At 37.4% G+C, this 16,394-nt stretch overlaps 1 protein-coding gene across 10 annotated transcripts in view; it reads right to left on the reverse strand.

Moving 5' to 3' along the window:
* Positions 1-16,394, reverse strand: part of SATB1 (SATB homeobox 1) — a 92,463-nt gene that overhangs the window by 54,126 nt on the left and 21,943 nt on the right. For all 10 annotated transcript variants that reach the window (XM_061351059.1, XM_061351065.1, XM_061351060.1 and 7 more), the window contains 4 exons: positions 16,107-16,342; positions 12,078-12,254; positions 11,115-11,241; positions 10,269-10,392 (listed from right to left, as the gene is read on the reverse strand). In XM_061351059.1, the coding sequence (XP_061207043.1) occupies positions 10,269-10,392; positions 11,115-11,241; positions 12,078-12,254; positions 16,107-16,317 (639 nt within the window). In that variant the 5' untranslated portion in view covers positions 16,318-16,342. The remainder of the gene's footprint in view (positions 1-10,268; positions 10,393-11,114; positions 11,242-12,077; positions 12,255-16,106; positions 16,343-16,394) is intronic.

Genomic DNA, 16,394 nt, shown 5'->3' on the forward strand with positions numbered 1-16,394 from the left:
ATCCACATGCTTCCAAATGCTATCTAATGCAAATGCTTTGTACGATAAGAGTCATTTTAGATCTATTAATGCATTAAATTCAGCTTTGGGCACATAAACCTTTTCCACAAAACAATGTACACTCTCTTGATAGAGATGTTGACAATAGCTCTATCTTCAATGAGCCCCAGAGGTTGTTTTCACTACAGTTTTTGTAAAAGGCTCTTCAAAATTGCCTCGTGTTATCCATCACATTAAGGAAGATTTCCTTGCTGGGAAACAGGACATGATTTTCAGCAAGTCTCTTCTCGGATTCCACTGTTCTGCTAGGCAAAGCATCAGATGTCTGGCATGAAGTTTAGCCCTAAGGCACAATGTCCAGACAAGAAGTCATCAGACTCAGTAACACCAACAGTTGTCTTGCTGAATTTCTTTTGGTGTTTAGGATAAGTCTTTTCTTTGATCCCTTTTCCTATACATTTTTTGAAGACTTTTCATGCCAAAAAGGGACCATTTTAAGCATCTATTTGGACATTACATCAAAAGAGACCCTAGAAGTTCATCTAGCAATTTCTGAATTCAGCCAAGTTACCTGTGGCTGAGCTAGAGCAAACATCTGATATTGATCTGAAGACTTCTTTTGCTTGATCTTTCACCACATCCCATGATAATCTCTCTTAGTAGCTATGTACCTTTTTTTTTCTTTTAAATGTACAACTAGCTTTTAGTTTGAACTTCATTGATTTCTGGTCCTAGTCAATGCCTCTCTCATGCCTTTGCTTGCTTAGATACCCCTCTATGCCAAATGTAACATCCCTTGCCTCTCCTTTGTTCAAATGCTTAAGTGCCAGATTTATTGTTTCAGGCCATGTGCCTCTTTATGAGCCACCTGTACATTTGACTATTCTTAATCATATAGATACGAATTCTATGAGGATATTTATACTGCTAAAGGCCTATAAATAATAAACTATTTTCTGTCCTGAGAAAAATGTAAAAATTTGCCAGGAGAAAAATCAGTTATAGTATAAAATTTGCTATGGATTCTTAACTTCTGCTAAGCAAAGTCATATGAAGGTGACATTTTAAGAAGCTATGTTAGCCAAGACACCAAGTTTTGCCTGTGTGCTGCTGCCTTGCACTGAGATGAGCTTATGAAAACTATAGATGCTCTGAAAAATCATAAAATATGCCACATTCAATGAAGGTAAATCAAAAAAGAAACATGCCAGCTAGCTTTCCATGTGGAATCTGCATATGCATGTTGAGGGTCTACTTATTAGCATTTTTTTCTTAGTTACCTCTTATATTAAAATATATAAATTAGAAAAAACGTAGATAGATTAGCTTTAGCACACAAAGCTCATCCTTAACAAAAAAGTGCAGAATAAGGAATGCAGCTTTAGGAGCTTGGGGACGTACTAACTGGCAAGTGTATTTTGGTGGGATTTCATTGTCATGCATACATATATACACACAGAGAACCACACAAAATTCTGAGAGAGTCTATACATACTGACTCAAATAAAAAATACCACTAGGTAAACTTAGGGAGCTGAAATCTCCTCTCCATTTCTACGAAGGCCATTGACACTAATATCTTTCTCGTGTGCCTCAGTTTTTCATCATCACAAACCCCATCCTTCTCCATGACAGTTTACTAAGAAGTAACAAATCCTTTGGAAAGGTGGCACAGCCAGGCACGGGTTATGGTTTAGCACAGTGCAAGCTTACAGAAGGACTGCAATTCTCAGCCTAGGAAATCTTAGGCCACAACAAATAAAATAAAAATAATAGAGACAGGTGTATATGAGTAGAAACTTTAATCTGTTCCCACCCCTGGGGAATGGAACTCTTCCCTTCTGAGTAGTTTATCCCATGGCTTGGAGTCAGGCAGGTCTGAGGTTGCTGCTGTCCTGAAAAACCTGTCTTCTGATCACTGCTGTGAGGCACTGCAGGAATCTGATACTATTTGTGCTGTTCATAAAGAAGTGTCCAAGGAAAGAGACACAAAGTTCACCCCCACCTTAGGTTTCCTACCATGTTTCTTGGAAATAAAAAGGAAGAACCTAATTATTAATTAAAAAAAATTAGAAAGTGTAGGGGAGGGAGCAAGCTTTGAGAATTTTGCTCAGAGGCTGCTTGAGAAATGCATCTCTTTCCTTCCTAAGTTACGATTAGAGCAAAGACATGCAATGAGTCTGGTCTGACAAGGTGAGAGTTGCTCATGTCTTAGCACTGCCTCTCAGTAAGTGGGTCCTGCTTTGCTTTCATTCCTGTCAGGTAAAAAATTATTACAAATTCATGTCATTTTCTCCCAGTGCATCTTTTTGCCTACACCCCTGCGTCCCCTAACACAAGCATACCTCAGCTTTAAATCTGCTGACAGTGACGCTACAGCACCTACAGAATTTGCTCAGCTTTTGGGTAGGTTTTATAATCTCGCTGATCTCTGTGCCTCCCACCACTGCTAGTAATAACTGAACCAGTCAGGGAAGGTCTCTGCAAACCAGTCGCAGCAGTGATTAAGATGTAGACATACGTATCTCCTCGCCCTTTAAATAGAAAGCTTAATTGGTGATGTGGATAGCAGCTTCCTAATGGACAGAAATTAAACTCCATTTAATTCCTGAGCAGACACGTCCAATGCACAGGGTTTACCACACATTCGGAGCAGGGAGGGAGGGGGAAGGAAGAAGCCGCATGCACAACTCTCTCTACCTCTGACAATCACTGAGGAAAAGCAACATGAGGACCGGAATGGCATAAGTGTGGCAGGTGTGAATTGACCTGCACTGGCAAAGCTGTGAGCTGGGAAACTCGCAAATCACATGATTGTGCAATACTTGGCTCCAGTCAGTGCTATCGTGTTCTTTGTAAAAACAAAAAAAAAGGAAAAAAGAAAAAAATAAAAATAATAATAAAATAATTAAAAAATCTTAAAGACATGTACATCAAGTTAACGGATTAACTGTCAAGTGACATTACTGAAACCGAGACAATGTATTTCTTTATTGTTAATGAAATTCAGTTAAAAGTGAAGGAAGTGATAAAGAAAGTACTGTTTTGTAATGTATTTTACATAAGAACGTAATATAGAGAGGGAAGTGCAATTAAATCTTAATGTGGACTTTTTTATTTTTAGTTTATCATCTGGTTTACATTTTGAGCCCCTTTGCAGCAGTAAATTATGCTGGCATTTCTTAGGGAATAACTGCCATGTTAATTTAGTTTAATAAAATAACTGACAGAAAAGGGGGAAAAGAAGCAAGAAGAGAGAGTACCCCCCCCAACACTCGCTCCTTATCTTTAGCTAAGTATTCAAATGCTTTCTATATGAATTGTCCGTGGTCCAACTCCAGCACCATGTAATAATACAATACATTACAACACAGTACAATACAATCTTGGGTTTCTGTAGCGCCCTTCATGCAAGCATCCCAGGGTGCTTTACAATCATTATGAGTTAAAATTAAAACTGAAGCACATACAATTCCTAATAGAATAATTTTAAAAATGCTAAACAGAACAAATAACTTTTAAGTCTAGATTTAAAAGTCCCAACAGCCAGAGCTTTCCTTACTTCAATTGGCAATGAGTTCCAAAGCTAGGGAGCAAAGCGACTAAAGGCTCTCTCATGTTATGTTAAAGGATCTCTCATGTTGTTTATACTTGTGCAGTACTCTACAGCCAACAATTTGCCAATAAGACAAGAAAGAAAGACTTATTTGCAATCTTGCTTTAAGGAACATTGGAGGAGTTTCTTGTTAACCCTCTAATAAAGTTATGGAGAAACAATAAATAAATCAGGGTTTGCACTTGGCCATGACTGTGTTAAGAAGCATACAAGAAACAAGAATGAATAAAGATAGGATTTTGTAGCAGTGCATTACTTGACTGCCTCTAATGTAAAAAGAGGCGGGGAGGGGAAGCATGTTTACATATATATGTGTGTGTATATATATTATATATAAATAAAAGAACATCATCACAAGTGTTTAAAATGTGAGTTAGTCTATATAACATTTCAGGACCACTAAATGAAAACAGAAGTCAGGTAGGGCTTAATTCTAGAACGAGCGCATGTTTTAGGAGGAAAATGCATCAGAAGAAAATGTGCTGTGTTCCTTTTTCATTCTGTCACTTCCCTAAAGCTTGAAGTCCATATAATGCAGATAACCATTCACATGACACAGTTCTCAAAATTGCTGAGATATAATCCCATGTGGTTAACACACAAAGTGTGGAGCACAGTCCCAAAACTGTTATTCCCTTAAAACGCATGAATTTTGTGCTTTTTTTCTCCAGAGAGCCTAGGAAGACAGCTGCTTGGATCTCCATACGGCTGAATTTAGGAGTATATGAAAAAAGAAGAAATGAATTGGACTCTCCTCCACTATTTCAGAAGCAGAAACACAAGACCTCGTAACAGCACACATACTAAGGGACATGCTGACACCTTACAGAGTCCTCTAAAATAAGAGACTGTATTTATTTGAGAAACAAGTTACACTGCCCTCCTCCCCAGATTAAGTCTAGGCCCTATAACTGTTTTGGAAAGGGATTCCTGGCATCCTGATTTTAATGTTAATCCTAATGAAGAGGTATTAAAAAATAGCTATATATTTTCTCTTTTCACAGGGTGCTGCTCAGATAAAACAGTTGCAGATAGAATGACATCGATTTAACACTGAGAGTGTTTAGATGCATCTAAAGAACATAAATCAGTGATCAAAAGATCAAGCAATTGAAAGGTTGAGCATCATGTGAATGTCCTCACACAGCTCTACCAACATGTGCATTACATCTTCCCCATCCCATCAGCAATAGGCTCTATACTGCCTGTCCTATCTGGATGACTAAAAATCATGGGCACAAATTTTAATAGTTAATTGAAAATCTTTTAAAAATCTAGATACCACATCAGCGTGAAGAGACATCAGAGTGAATGCTCTTAAGCAACTGAGGGGTGGGTTGATAGGCTCTGCCTGCCAAAACCTGAATCCAGACCCTCAAGGATTTACTTCCATGAAATAATTAATGACATCTTTAAAATCTAAAGTATAGTACCTTCTAAGTTACAGAAAAAGGAGCTACATTCTTTACTCAGGTTATTAAGTACTGGGGGAGGGGAGGAAGAGGAGAGAAGGAGAGAAGAGAATCAGAAGCAACAAAGAAATCTAAAGACTTGATCTCAGGTCTAGGCAGGTAAAATTGAAAGAGTAAGGTAAAAAAAAAAAAAACAAACACCTTTCAGTTTTCTAAAGCATGAATTAAAAATTGCTCATGAAAAGTATGTATTTTGGCAACTCTTAATAGCTCATTCCTTGGTTATTTATAGGTCTGGAAAGTTTAGTTTTAGCAAATGCCGCTTTTTTTTTTTTTGGTAGGATTTTGGAGGTGGGATGGTCAGAACAGCAGTGAGAAAATGTGAGAGGATTTCTGTCGTGCTGCTTATTTGCTATGATGCCAGGTGCCTTCAGATCAGGTGAACTGAGAAACACTGACGTTCTGAGCAAGCTTTCTGTCTGGCATCTCTGCCAGATCGTATGAAGTCGGCACGATGTCTGCATAAAACAGCATGCAAATTCTGGGCAGGATATCTGAACAGAAAGGAAATTATATGATCTATATGGTGCCCATGTCAGATGCAGACAACCATGCACAACAGCACAGAAGTTTGATCAAAATGCAATCAGGATAGCTATATTTATCACAAGTGCAAAACTATTCAGACTTGGGTATCATACCAGCACTTGTTCTGTGTGCGCATACATTTCATGGAATGCAAGAGTGTATCCCTCTATCTGACAAAATGCCATTCCCTCTTCATCAGGAGCAAACTTATGTATATCACAGGCATGGCAGAGGGGTGGGGGTGTGTAGGCACACACAGATATCTTAAAAAATAAATTAAACATGGAATGCCTGTAGATGACTATGTCCGTAAGTATCACAGCCTCCAGATATAGTGCATGCAAATATTGCACATCCCCTACAAAATATTTAATAAATAAATAAACCATGAGATTTGAGATTCTACTACACATCAGGCCTGGTTTCTCATCCATACTGCATGGACTATTGGTTGTATATACACAAGCAGCTTCAAAAGATGAGCAAAGGAAAAAAAAGAAATAAAAAAAAAAAAATCGCCCACCTTTACATTTCAGGATACTATAAGGGAAAAGAAAAAAATCCCTTGCTTCAGAAGTGCTTTTGCAGTGGGCTTGATAAAATGCCCATTTGTAAATGCTAACAACAGTCATTTAAAAAAATCTTTTTGTAGCAAAAAAAAAAAAAAAACATAGGCAAGATAATACCAGTGGAAAAGTCAATGTCATTTGATCACATATTTTCAAAGGGGTGCCCAGATACTAATTCATCTCTACAATCTCTTCATTTGGTAGGTCACTTGTTATCTTCTTTTCATGGAAAAGGTTACAGGAACTCAAGATAAGGAGTACATCTAAATGTTCAAAAGCATACAGTGAGTTTGTTCCAGAATTATTAAAAGAATTTCTAGCCTTTTTCTCAGGCTGATAGCTCATGTTCTCCTCTCCATCATAAAAAGTTACCTAACTGTATGTGTGTAAATATATATATATTCACAGAGAGAGAGAATGAGAGACAATAATTCAATAGGGACAAAACAACAGAAAAAAAACACCTTATTAACATTGGTATAAATACAGTCTGTAGTATTTCAGTTATTTTAACTGTGGAAGTAATGAGAGACTTCTGCACTAAAAACCAAACCAGAGCAAAACTGTGAAGTATGAAAACTCTAGCACTAAGGCTGAGTAAAGAGATGGAAGGACTAACATTAAATAAATAAATGCAATAGGCATGCCTGCCTGATCACTTTAGAGCAGCTCCCAACAGACCAAGGTAGAATAGAGTTTCTGTGCAAGGGGCTGGAAATAAGAATTGATGGTAGAACAATTTCTTTACAGCCCTTTGGAGACTCAAGAGCCAAAACAAGAGGGAAATGAGATCTAGGCCACTCACAAGATGCACCAATTTAATGGAGTGCACAAGATGGCCCAAAATTGAGTGCTACATTAAATTCCAAGTTGCCTTCCCCAACAAAAGAGGTCTGGAAAGGAAGCAGAAATTAAGTGAGCCGTGCATCTCAAATGCAAAATGTCTTTCACCTGACACGTGTGTATGCTGCTCCTCTCTAGCAATAAAGTCTGCAAACCCAAGGTAAAGCATGAAAATACATACTGCAGCATACAATTCAGAACAAGCTTGGTTTTCCATACAAGACTGCACCATGCTTTACCTTGCCTACTTGATACCAAAAATTTGAGAACTATAACCTCTGCATAGATGCTTGCAATTCCACAGCAATTCAGAGCCATGCATTTGCTCTGGTCCATGAGTACTTCAAGTTAAGTCAATGGTGATACCCTGTGGTATAGGCTCATACACTGAGTGACAAACCTAGCCTTCAGGTGTGGTCACAGAACCCAAAAAGTGAGACAATTACAGTAGGTTCAAAAGAGACCATATATTCTGCTCTCCTAATGAGAGCAAGAGTCACAGTGGTATTTTACCAAGGAAGGCATGGAGAGTTCATTCCTGTATGCCCTATGGTTTTAGTTGGACAAGAAAAGAAATGGAGAAGAAAAGAGAAAGAGAAAAAGAAAAAAACCCACTTAAGTGGATGATGCTGTTAAGTTTTCAAGACTCTAAGACAAACTGGATCTCCAAGTTTGTTTGCTCACATATTTTCAAACTATTAAATATATCTGCAGTATAAAAATAGTCTACTTGGGTTTCTTTGCAGTACACAGAATATCAGTATTCTGAATAAATATGAGCAATTTTTTTAATACACAAAATGCAAGATTAATTAAGAAAATAGAGTGGATTCTAAGTGACAATGATGACTCTCAGTTTTCCATGCTTAGACGGGGCTTCGGAGATCCTATGCATTGAGCACAGCAACTTAAATACTTCACAACAAATCCTTCTGTACCTACACAAAATAGAGCACTGCTAGTGACAGTGACCAAAAACGATAACTACTCTCATTCCCACTTTCAGTCATGGGTTAATGTGGTTAATAAATTATATAACAGTGTTAATAAGTTATGGCACAGTGTCACTTCATTAGTTTTCATTTGTGATGAAGCACTTCATATAGCATTACCTATGCCCATGGAAGTACATAACGGGAGAGACCACTCCTCCGATCTTAGAAGAATCTCCCGTGATGGCATTTTGATGGACCCTCTAAGGAAACATTGCCTCCCGACCTCTGTTGTGCTCTTACATCTCACCTCTGTTGCAGCAGCACACCACTGCATGGGAATTCACAAACTAATACGCTTAATAAAATAGAGACACTCTTAAATCAGTATCCCTTCCATAGAGAGATATACACTAAGTTATTACTTAAGCAAATATGGGAAGCATTCAGCTTAATTTAGTCCTATGAAAAGGACACCGTCAGATCAATACGTCCTCCCTCAAGCTCCCAGACGGAAATGGGAACATCTATGGGTTCTTGATCAACCACTGTAACAGCTGTTTTTTTCCAAAAGTTAAGAATAAACAAATGTATTTTAAGCTTAATCTGATTTGGTCTTTGAAGAAAGAAGAAAAGCAGAAGCTATTTACATTTTTGCAACCCAAGTACCACAGTGCTAGTGAAGATAGATGACAAAATAAGCATGATTTAAACAACAGAAACAAGATGACGGCTTTAAGTATATTCTTTTAGTGCAAAACAGTAAACAAACGGCCCAAAAATCAGAGTTCTGTATTCTGGGGTTTTGGTTATCTCAACTGCTAATGTCAAGAGCTGTTGTTAGGCAACATAGGTTTTGTCCATTAAAATTATTATATAAAAATCCAGCATAGTTTAAAACTCAACTTTTTAAAAGTATGATGATTGAATTTTCTCCAGTACCATGATACTGTCTCTAGTGAAATATTAATTTTAAAACCTTTTTTCTGCTTTATCGTTGCATCATCTACATATACACAGAAGCTGCTATGGGAAACCTGGTGTCCAAATAAAAATGAAATATTCCATCTCGACAGAATTTACTTGCTTTCCATCAGTATCAAGTACAAGCTAGCACTATTAAAATGGAGAAAAATCCCAAATTATTTGCAGCTTCCGTAATCCAGCAGTGCAAAAGTTCACATGCTTTTACAGTAGGCACATACAAGATAACTTTGCAGACACACTACTGGGATGGTTTGCAAACAGTGAAAATAATTTTGATTATTTCCATTTCACAACTTCCTATATTGGAGCTACTGGAAACAATCTAACCATAGGGGAAAAAAAACAATGGCAAAACAGCCCGCTAATATATCTGCTGAAAAGACAGACAGAGAGTAGTCCTTTATAGCTTAACTGAAGTCTTTCAGAGGCAGACTCCAATATTCGCAGCAAGAGAAATAAAATCCCCATAAAAAAAACTTGACTTCCTTAATTTCCTTTCTCCATTCCCTACCACAACCAGCATCATTTATTTGTATACTGAATTTGCCTCTGCTGCTGCACAACAATGAATATTTTTTTTCAATTTAAAAGGTGGAAAGAAATATGGTGGTCCCACCACAGCATCATTGGACACCGCAGTGCACAGAAAAGTAAGTTGTGCCTTTACAGTAACTGGACAAAACAATTACAAAAAGAATAGCAGAAAAGAACAATACTGCTAAGGCTTGAGGAAAGCATCAGTTCAATATTTAGCAATGCATAAATTAAAGCTTCATTTTTGTTTAGGTATATTTTGATTAGAACTAATAAATGACTTCTTTTCCTTTGGTTGTTTGCAACAACACATCATCCAAGGAGCTTTATTCTTTATTCCCTTCTCACATAGCATGCCAAAGACTGTCTCATTTTATGAATTAGCATTTAAAACTACTGTAGGTTATCTAACAAGCATTCAGATTCAGTAGTACTGTTGACAGCAGTAAGTAAAGAGCCTTTTAACATCTTGAACACGTGCTTGAAAAAGGTAGTTGCATCAAAGCAGTTCAAAGACTAAAGACAAAAACCAGTTAAAATCCAGTTTGCTGTGAGACAATTTTTGTGTGGTGTAAACAATCTTTCATGGCTCCCCATGGGAAACGTTGTAAGACTATGTTCAAAATGAATCGGGCATATTTATAAAGATCATGAAGTGGTCAAATGAATTTGCATATTTGGCAGATTCACTCCATGAGTACTACTTGCTATAGTCTGTAGAAATCTCAAATCTCACATCAGCGTTGCCTATAGTGCTTTATTATTTATTACATGTTATGCTAAGTACCTGTGAAAGGGGACATTCCTTGGCCAATGAACTCTGGTTCATATCCTTCAGTAAGTCCTTCAGAGCATTTCTTACTGTTGTGTGAGACCACTGTTCAGGAGGCAAGTCTTCTAGTTTAGGGCAACTATTTGAAACACAGATTAGAAAAGGGATTATTACAAGATTGCATCCTGCTGCAGAACATTCCTTTAAGACAGACAGATTTCATTTTGCGCATCAAGCAGATGCATCTGGAGATTGCTCTCGGTCTCCTGATTGTTCCGATTAGTTAATTACTTTATACAACACATCTGCTGTATTGATGCATGAATTATACATCAGCTGCATGTGGCGACTATTTTTTCATGTTACTTCTACCTTCCTGCTCTGATGCGCTTGGTAAAGCAATTTAAGGTGTAATGCTTTCTCACAACTGATCATGAAAAGCATTAATATATTAACCGTTTTTTTCTTTTTCGTTACTGTGAATTTAAGAACCTAGACAGCAACAATAAGTGTGATCAAGTCATTCTTCTACAAAATGCACACAGATGGTACTGTTCATGATATGCAAAAATATTTTTCTCTTAAGTAAACTTTATGTAAAATGCCTTCTTGTAATGCATCATTTAATTGACTAAAATGCAATATAGTTTTAATGAGATATCCAAAGAAAATCTATGTATCAGAGCTATAAAAGTTTTCAGCAATAGTATACTGTAAGTTAAAGAAGAATTAGAGTAACTAAAAAGGAATTTAGATAAGCCTTTGTACTTTGAGCACACGGCACAGTGGGAATTAAATACAAGCCATATGAACAATACGAGCAGACAAGAGTTCACGTCCCAGAACTGGTATGCAACTTACCTGTGTAACTGGATTTTCAGTGTGACCACATGATACACGTCTTGCAGCATGTCTGCTACTGTAGCATCAGGGGCATCTGTCACATAGGAGAGTGGAACTGGATTCCACTTCCCAACCTGGATAAGCCCTGTGGGATTTTTATTTTTTGAGGGGAGGGGAAGTTGTCAAGAAGGGCAGGAAAAATGAGGGGGGGGGGGGGGGGGAAGTAAATTACCTGTTAATTCCTAAGGGCAAAAGAAGTACCTGATTTTAACAAGATCACCACCTTTGTTTCTAGACTCTTAAATCTGGCAAAACAAAAGAACATCCCCCCAAAAAAAATCCTACCCACACATCACCAAGCATAGGCTTTATCAATATTATGGAATTATTCAAATGTATTATAGTAGCAATTTTTAAATACATATAGAAGTGTATTTTCCTAAGTTCCCATGAATTCAAATAAGATATGATATAATACCATTCCTCTTGCTAAATTAGGAAGGATTTTGCAATGCTAGGACTGAGTACAGAAAAAAAGAAAAACAACAAAAAACCCTAACCAAACACTTTGCAGTCTATAAAACCATCAGGAACAAAATAAAAGAAGCAGAGCTGGATATTCAGTCATAAATGCAAGTTGACTCTCAACAGTCCATCTGCTCAAATATGCTTTACACTTCCTTGTGGATCCTCAGTGGAGCAGATTATTAAGGTCAATAAGCATACTAATGATTCAGTTGAAGTCTTTTTTTTTTTCTTTAAACAAAACAAAACAAAAAAAATTTACCTCCACATTCCCCAAGAACAAAATGCGCAGTAACTAAACAAAAATACGTGAATGCAAAAAAGACACACAGACACAGAATCTGCAAGAAGTTTAAGAAGCAAAACCTGCATTGCGCTCCTGAAAGAAATCCTGCCCCTCCCCCAAGACCCCACAGACAAACAGAATTCATCATACAGTTTTGTGATCGTATTTACCTTTTGCTTGGGCAGCAGAGCTGTGAGAATATCCAAGTGATAGCAATGCCATTTCAATCAGTTGGTTGAAAAGCATATCCTTCCTCACCAACACGAATTCTGCATGCTCCTCCTTAGAATCGTACTCAATGGCATTTTCATAATGTTCTACTACACAGAAAACTGGAAGCATACTTCCTATTAAAAAAATATATATTTAACATATTAAACTTGAGTTATAGTACAGTAGGTGGGTCTATACAGCGTTATGTAAATAAAACCTGTACGAACAGGCAGAGGAGCCATCAAGAATCATCACAAATATTTGATAAACATATTCCCCGAGTCCTTTCCCCTCACCCTCCCCCAAAAAAGAAAAAGTTCTACAAAACCTACATCTCTCTGAAAAGCAGAAATGCAAATTTATCTCGCTTGATCAGTTACAGATTTAAAGAATTACCTTCTATAGAAATAACAAGGTTGACTGAAGAGAAGTTGATTCTCTCTGTCCTGCCTGGTTTGTTGTGAGTAGCAGGCAGCATGAGAACCTAAATACATACTGCAGATGTCTTCCCTGTAAGCCATTTTAGTACCAGCTACATAATTTTGTTCGTTAACATTAAAACTTTCTTAGTCCTGCCAAAAATATTTAATTGCTTTAAACCGACAGCAAATCACCTTGTGTGTTATACATTCCCTCTGAAAACAGTACACAAGGAAACAAGGCAAAAGTTAACACTAATTCGTGCTTCATTCACTGAGTGCACTTGAGCAGTACTTTCCCTCGCATCTTTAAGGAACAAACCAAGATTTCAATGCTGTGTTAAGAAGTGTACCTGCAGCTCAGGATTTGATTTGGGCTTTCTTTTGTGGTTGTTGTTACCTCCTGCCCTTTACATTCCACATTTCTGGTATTCATTGCTATTTTGGGAAGCCTAAAAGCAATTACTAATTTCCAGTTTTGTAACATCATACAACAAACGCTTCCCTATCCTGCACAGAATATTAGGCAAATAACCTTTTCCTTTTGCTTTTTTTATTTATTTCCCTCCCTTTTGACAACAGACAGAGAAGTAACAAATGATCCAAGCTGGTTTAAGGACAAAGTCTCTGCTGGTAATCAGACTAAATTCCTAGACTCTGTGAAAATCCCTCCCGGCCTCCCAGACAGACACAGATGACACGATGACCTCAGATCTGCAGTTTCAGACCCCAGTCCTGTCCTGCTGTTTCCAGCAGCACAGGTTAAGATCTCATAATGACAGAAAGCAAAAGGGTTAAAATCAGATGTACAGAACTGTCTTATGGCAGCCTGCCAGAGGGGTATCATCTTTAGCATAAATGATGACAAGGGTTATTTTAACAGGGCACCCAGGAACTCCAATTAGTCCTACAATGTTAATGCCTCTACAACCACTGCCCTCTAGACTTATGGAAGCCTCCTAAGCTGCTAAAGTGCATCAGGCACACTGTAGTACAAAAAGAAGATTTATTCTTGACAATAGATAAATATTTTAAGACCACGTCTGTTGATTTGCGCTCTAATGTATAGCAAGAAATCACAATAAAAAAGATACCTCTTAAGCACGTATATTTAAACTACATCTGCTCACCAGAGAGTCAATCTCTGGCAAACAAACCCCTTCAGGCTTGCTTGGAAAAGCTCACAAACTCACTTCAGTTTGCCCAATAGGCTCAGCATGAAAGACAAGACTAAAAGCTTGCCAATATTTATGTAGTGCAGGAAGGACCTTTTTCTTTTTTCTTTGGGCTTTTTTTGGGGTCTTTTCTTTCCTTTTTTTTTTTTTTTTTTTTTTTTTTTTGGTGGGTCTGTTTGTTTCTTTTAAATCTGAGACTTGGTCAGAAAAGAAGACCAAAGCAAAAGCAGTACTTGCACACTGGTGATTTCTTCACTGGTTTTAATTAAGCTGTGGAGAGCTTTCTAAAACACACACATGATTCATCTGCAAAAAGGTGGTGGGTTTTCTTTTTCCTCCCTTCCAGGCTCTCACAATTGATGTTTGACCTACTACTGCCTGACTCAGCGTAAGGGCTCAAAATTCTTAAGTAGTTTCACCATTAATACCTGAAGATAAAATGTAAACAAAGCTTCATTTTAACAAACAGTGCAGACATACTGCTAAGCAGCCAAAGCCTGTTTGTTTTTCCCTTTATCAGTTCCTGCAAATTAAGTTGCGATCAGACACAAAACTAGCAATGCGCTGGTAACTTAGCTGCGTATCAACACACTTTTTGCCAGGTACAGAGTCTCCCTAGTTGCAGTATTCTGGAAAACATGGTACTTCAAAAAACCCAGGAGGACCTCCTGGCCGAATTTTGATGTAAAGCATAGATTATCAGAGGTGGATGCTGGTAGTGCTGTACAGGTATCATCTGACTACAAATCAAGCCACTAAATCTTTTAGCAAACTGTCACTAGTGTCCTTCTGTTAATGTGAAAAATGTTATACAGGAGAGCACAATCTCAGCTGGCTGATCACTCCCGCTAGTACTTGGCAAGACCTCCAAGTGCAGCAACTTCATAACCTTCTAGTATTAAAGGGGAGAGCACTGGTCACTGCTCCCTGCTAAAAATACAGCATGATTTAAACCTGAAGGCAGTGTTAGAGCTTTTGCTGCAGGTTTACGAGTCTGTGTAAACAGCACGTCTGCCATAAGGAGCAGTGAAGTCTGTAGAATCCTTGTCTAAAACTGTCCTGGCATTAAAGTTTGCTGTGCAAATATCACATAATACCAGAGACAGCTGAAATCTCCTATTTAGGAATTTATGGAACTTATATGTTTGCAGGCGTCAGAAAGTCCTTTTTATATAGCCCCACTGCTTCACTGTACAATGTTAATGCACTCTGCAAAAAGCCGTAATAAATTATATTTTTAATGCTCTTACCCTGGCTTTCTTAAGATGCATACATTCTTGGCAAACAATCAATAAATAGGGTAATCATGAGCAGAGGCCAAAGAATTTGCTGAAGTGCTGTTTTTCCATTTTTAATAGATAAAGATCTAACAATACGGACTGCTGTGCCTGTTCATTTCAGGATCAATATAGTCTTTGTTTTCGCCAAACCGAGGAAAAAATAAATGATTGTACGATAAATGTTATGCATCAGACACAATGAAATTCCTCTGCCTTCTAACTTTGTGCATTTAATAGTCTTGGTTGCATTTTGCACTTTGCTTCGCAAATGCAAGCAAAATCTGGATTATAAACATAACCGATTATACCAAGAAAAGTAGAGTCTGTTTTAAAACAAATGCCAAATTACATGCAGCATATTTTGATTTAAATGAGCAAGCCTGCAGGACATGGTCAAAAAGGTTTACACATTTCGATAAGCAAAATTTATAGAGTATTGTCCATTAAAAGTATTTTCAGTGCAAACAAAAGCCATCCATATACAAACATCAATGATTCTAAATGTGCCTTTTCCTTGTGCAAATGTCTAATTACAGCAAACCAGCCACTGAAAAATATGACACCCAAGTTGTTCATTGTTCAATAATGAATTGTACTTAAGAAAATAAACTGCAAAGATTGACATCATAAATGACTTTTCCAACGTGATACCTAAAGATTTAACACTCTCTCCTTTAAACCAACTTGCAACTGTTATGGAAATAGTGCTGTCCTTCCAAGCTTGGACCATCATTAAGAGGAAAGGCAAGAATTTGTTTTTGGGGGGGTTGGTATTTACTCTTAGATATTTTTGCGTTTCTTAGCCCAACACTTACTCAAAGAATTAATGCATTATATTACTTCTATTTCAATGTAGGAATTTCCTTTAATAAGAGCAACTAGCCTTTACCTTCACAAATATCAGACTCCACCCTGTAAAGCAAAATGCTCCACCCAAGCATGAAGCTTACATTTCTCAAATGTGATTTATATCAGAGTTGGGAATATATAGTATTTTAAAATGGAGATTTAATCCTGAAATATAAATGAAGTAGAGTCTGCAAAAGTATACTTTCCCCAACAAAAATATTATAAATCATATTTCTCTAATGCAGAATTATCAAAAGTGTTACCTTTTCTAATATTAGTTTTCATCAGGTGTCCAGAGTGTTTTAAAGGCACTCCTTGCATTTTAGTTCCTGTACTTCCAAGTCTTCCTCTTCCTAATGGACTCCCATTCTGTTCCAAGCGCGCAATTTTGGCTGGTGGACCCTTCGGATCGCTTACATTGTTAGACATTTCTGAATGTTCTTTCCCCTGAGTTGCCTCGTTCAAATGATCCATACTCAGTCCCGCCTCTAAAGATCACCTGCCATGATTCAAAAAAAAAATATATATGTTGTACACGTGTGCGCATATGT

Source organism: Neopsephotus bourkii, unplaced genomic scaffold (assembly GCF_033783945.1).
Source record: "Neopsephotus bourkii isolate Nb327-2 ecotype Australia unplaced genomic scaffold, CSIRO-AGI_Nbou_v1 NB_549, whole genome shotgun sequence".
Classification (NCBI taxonomy): domain Eukaryota; kingdom Metazoa; phylum Chordata; class Aves; order Psittaciformes; family Psittacidae; genus Neopsephotus; species Neopsephotus bourkii.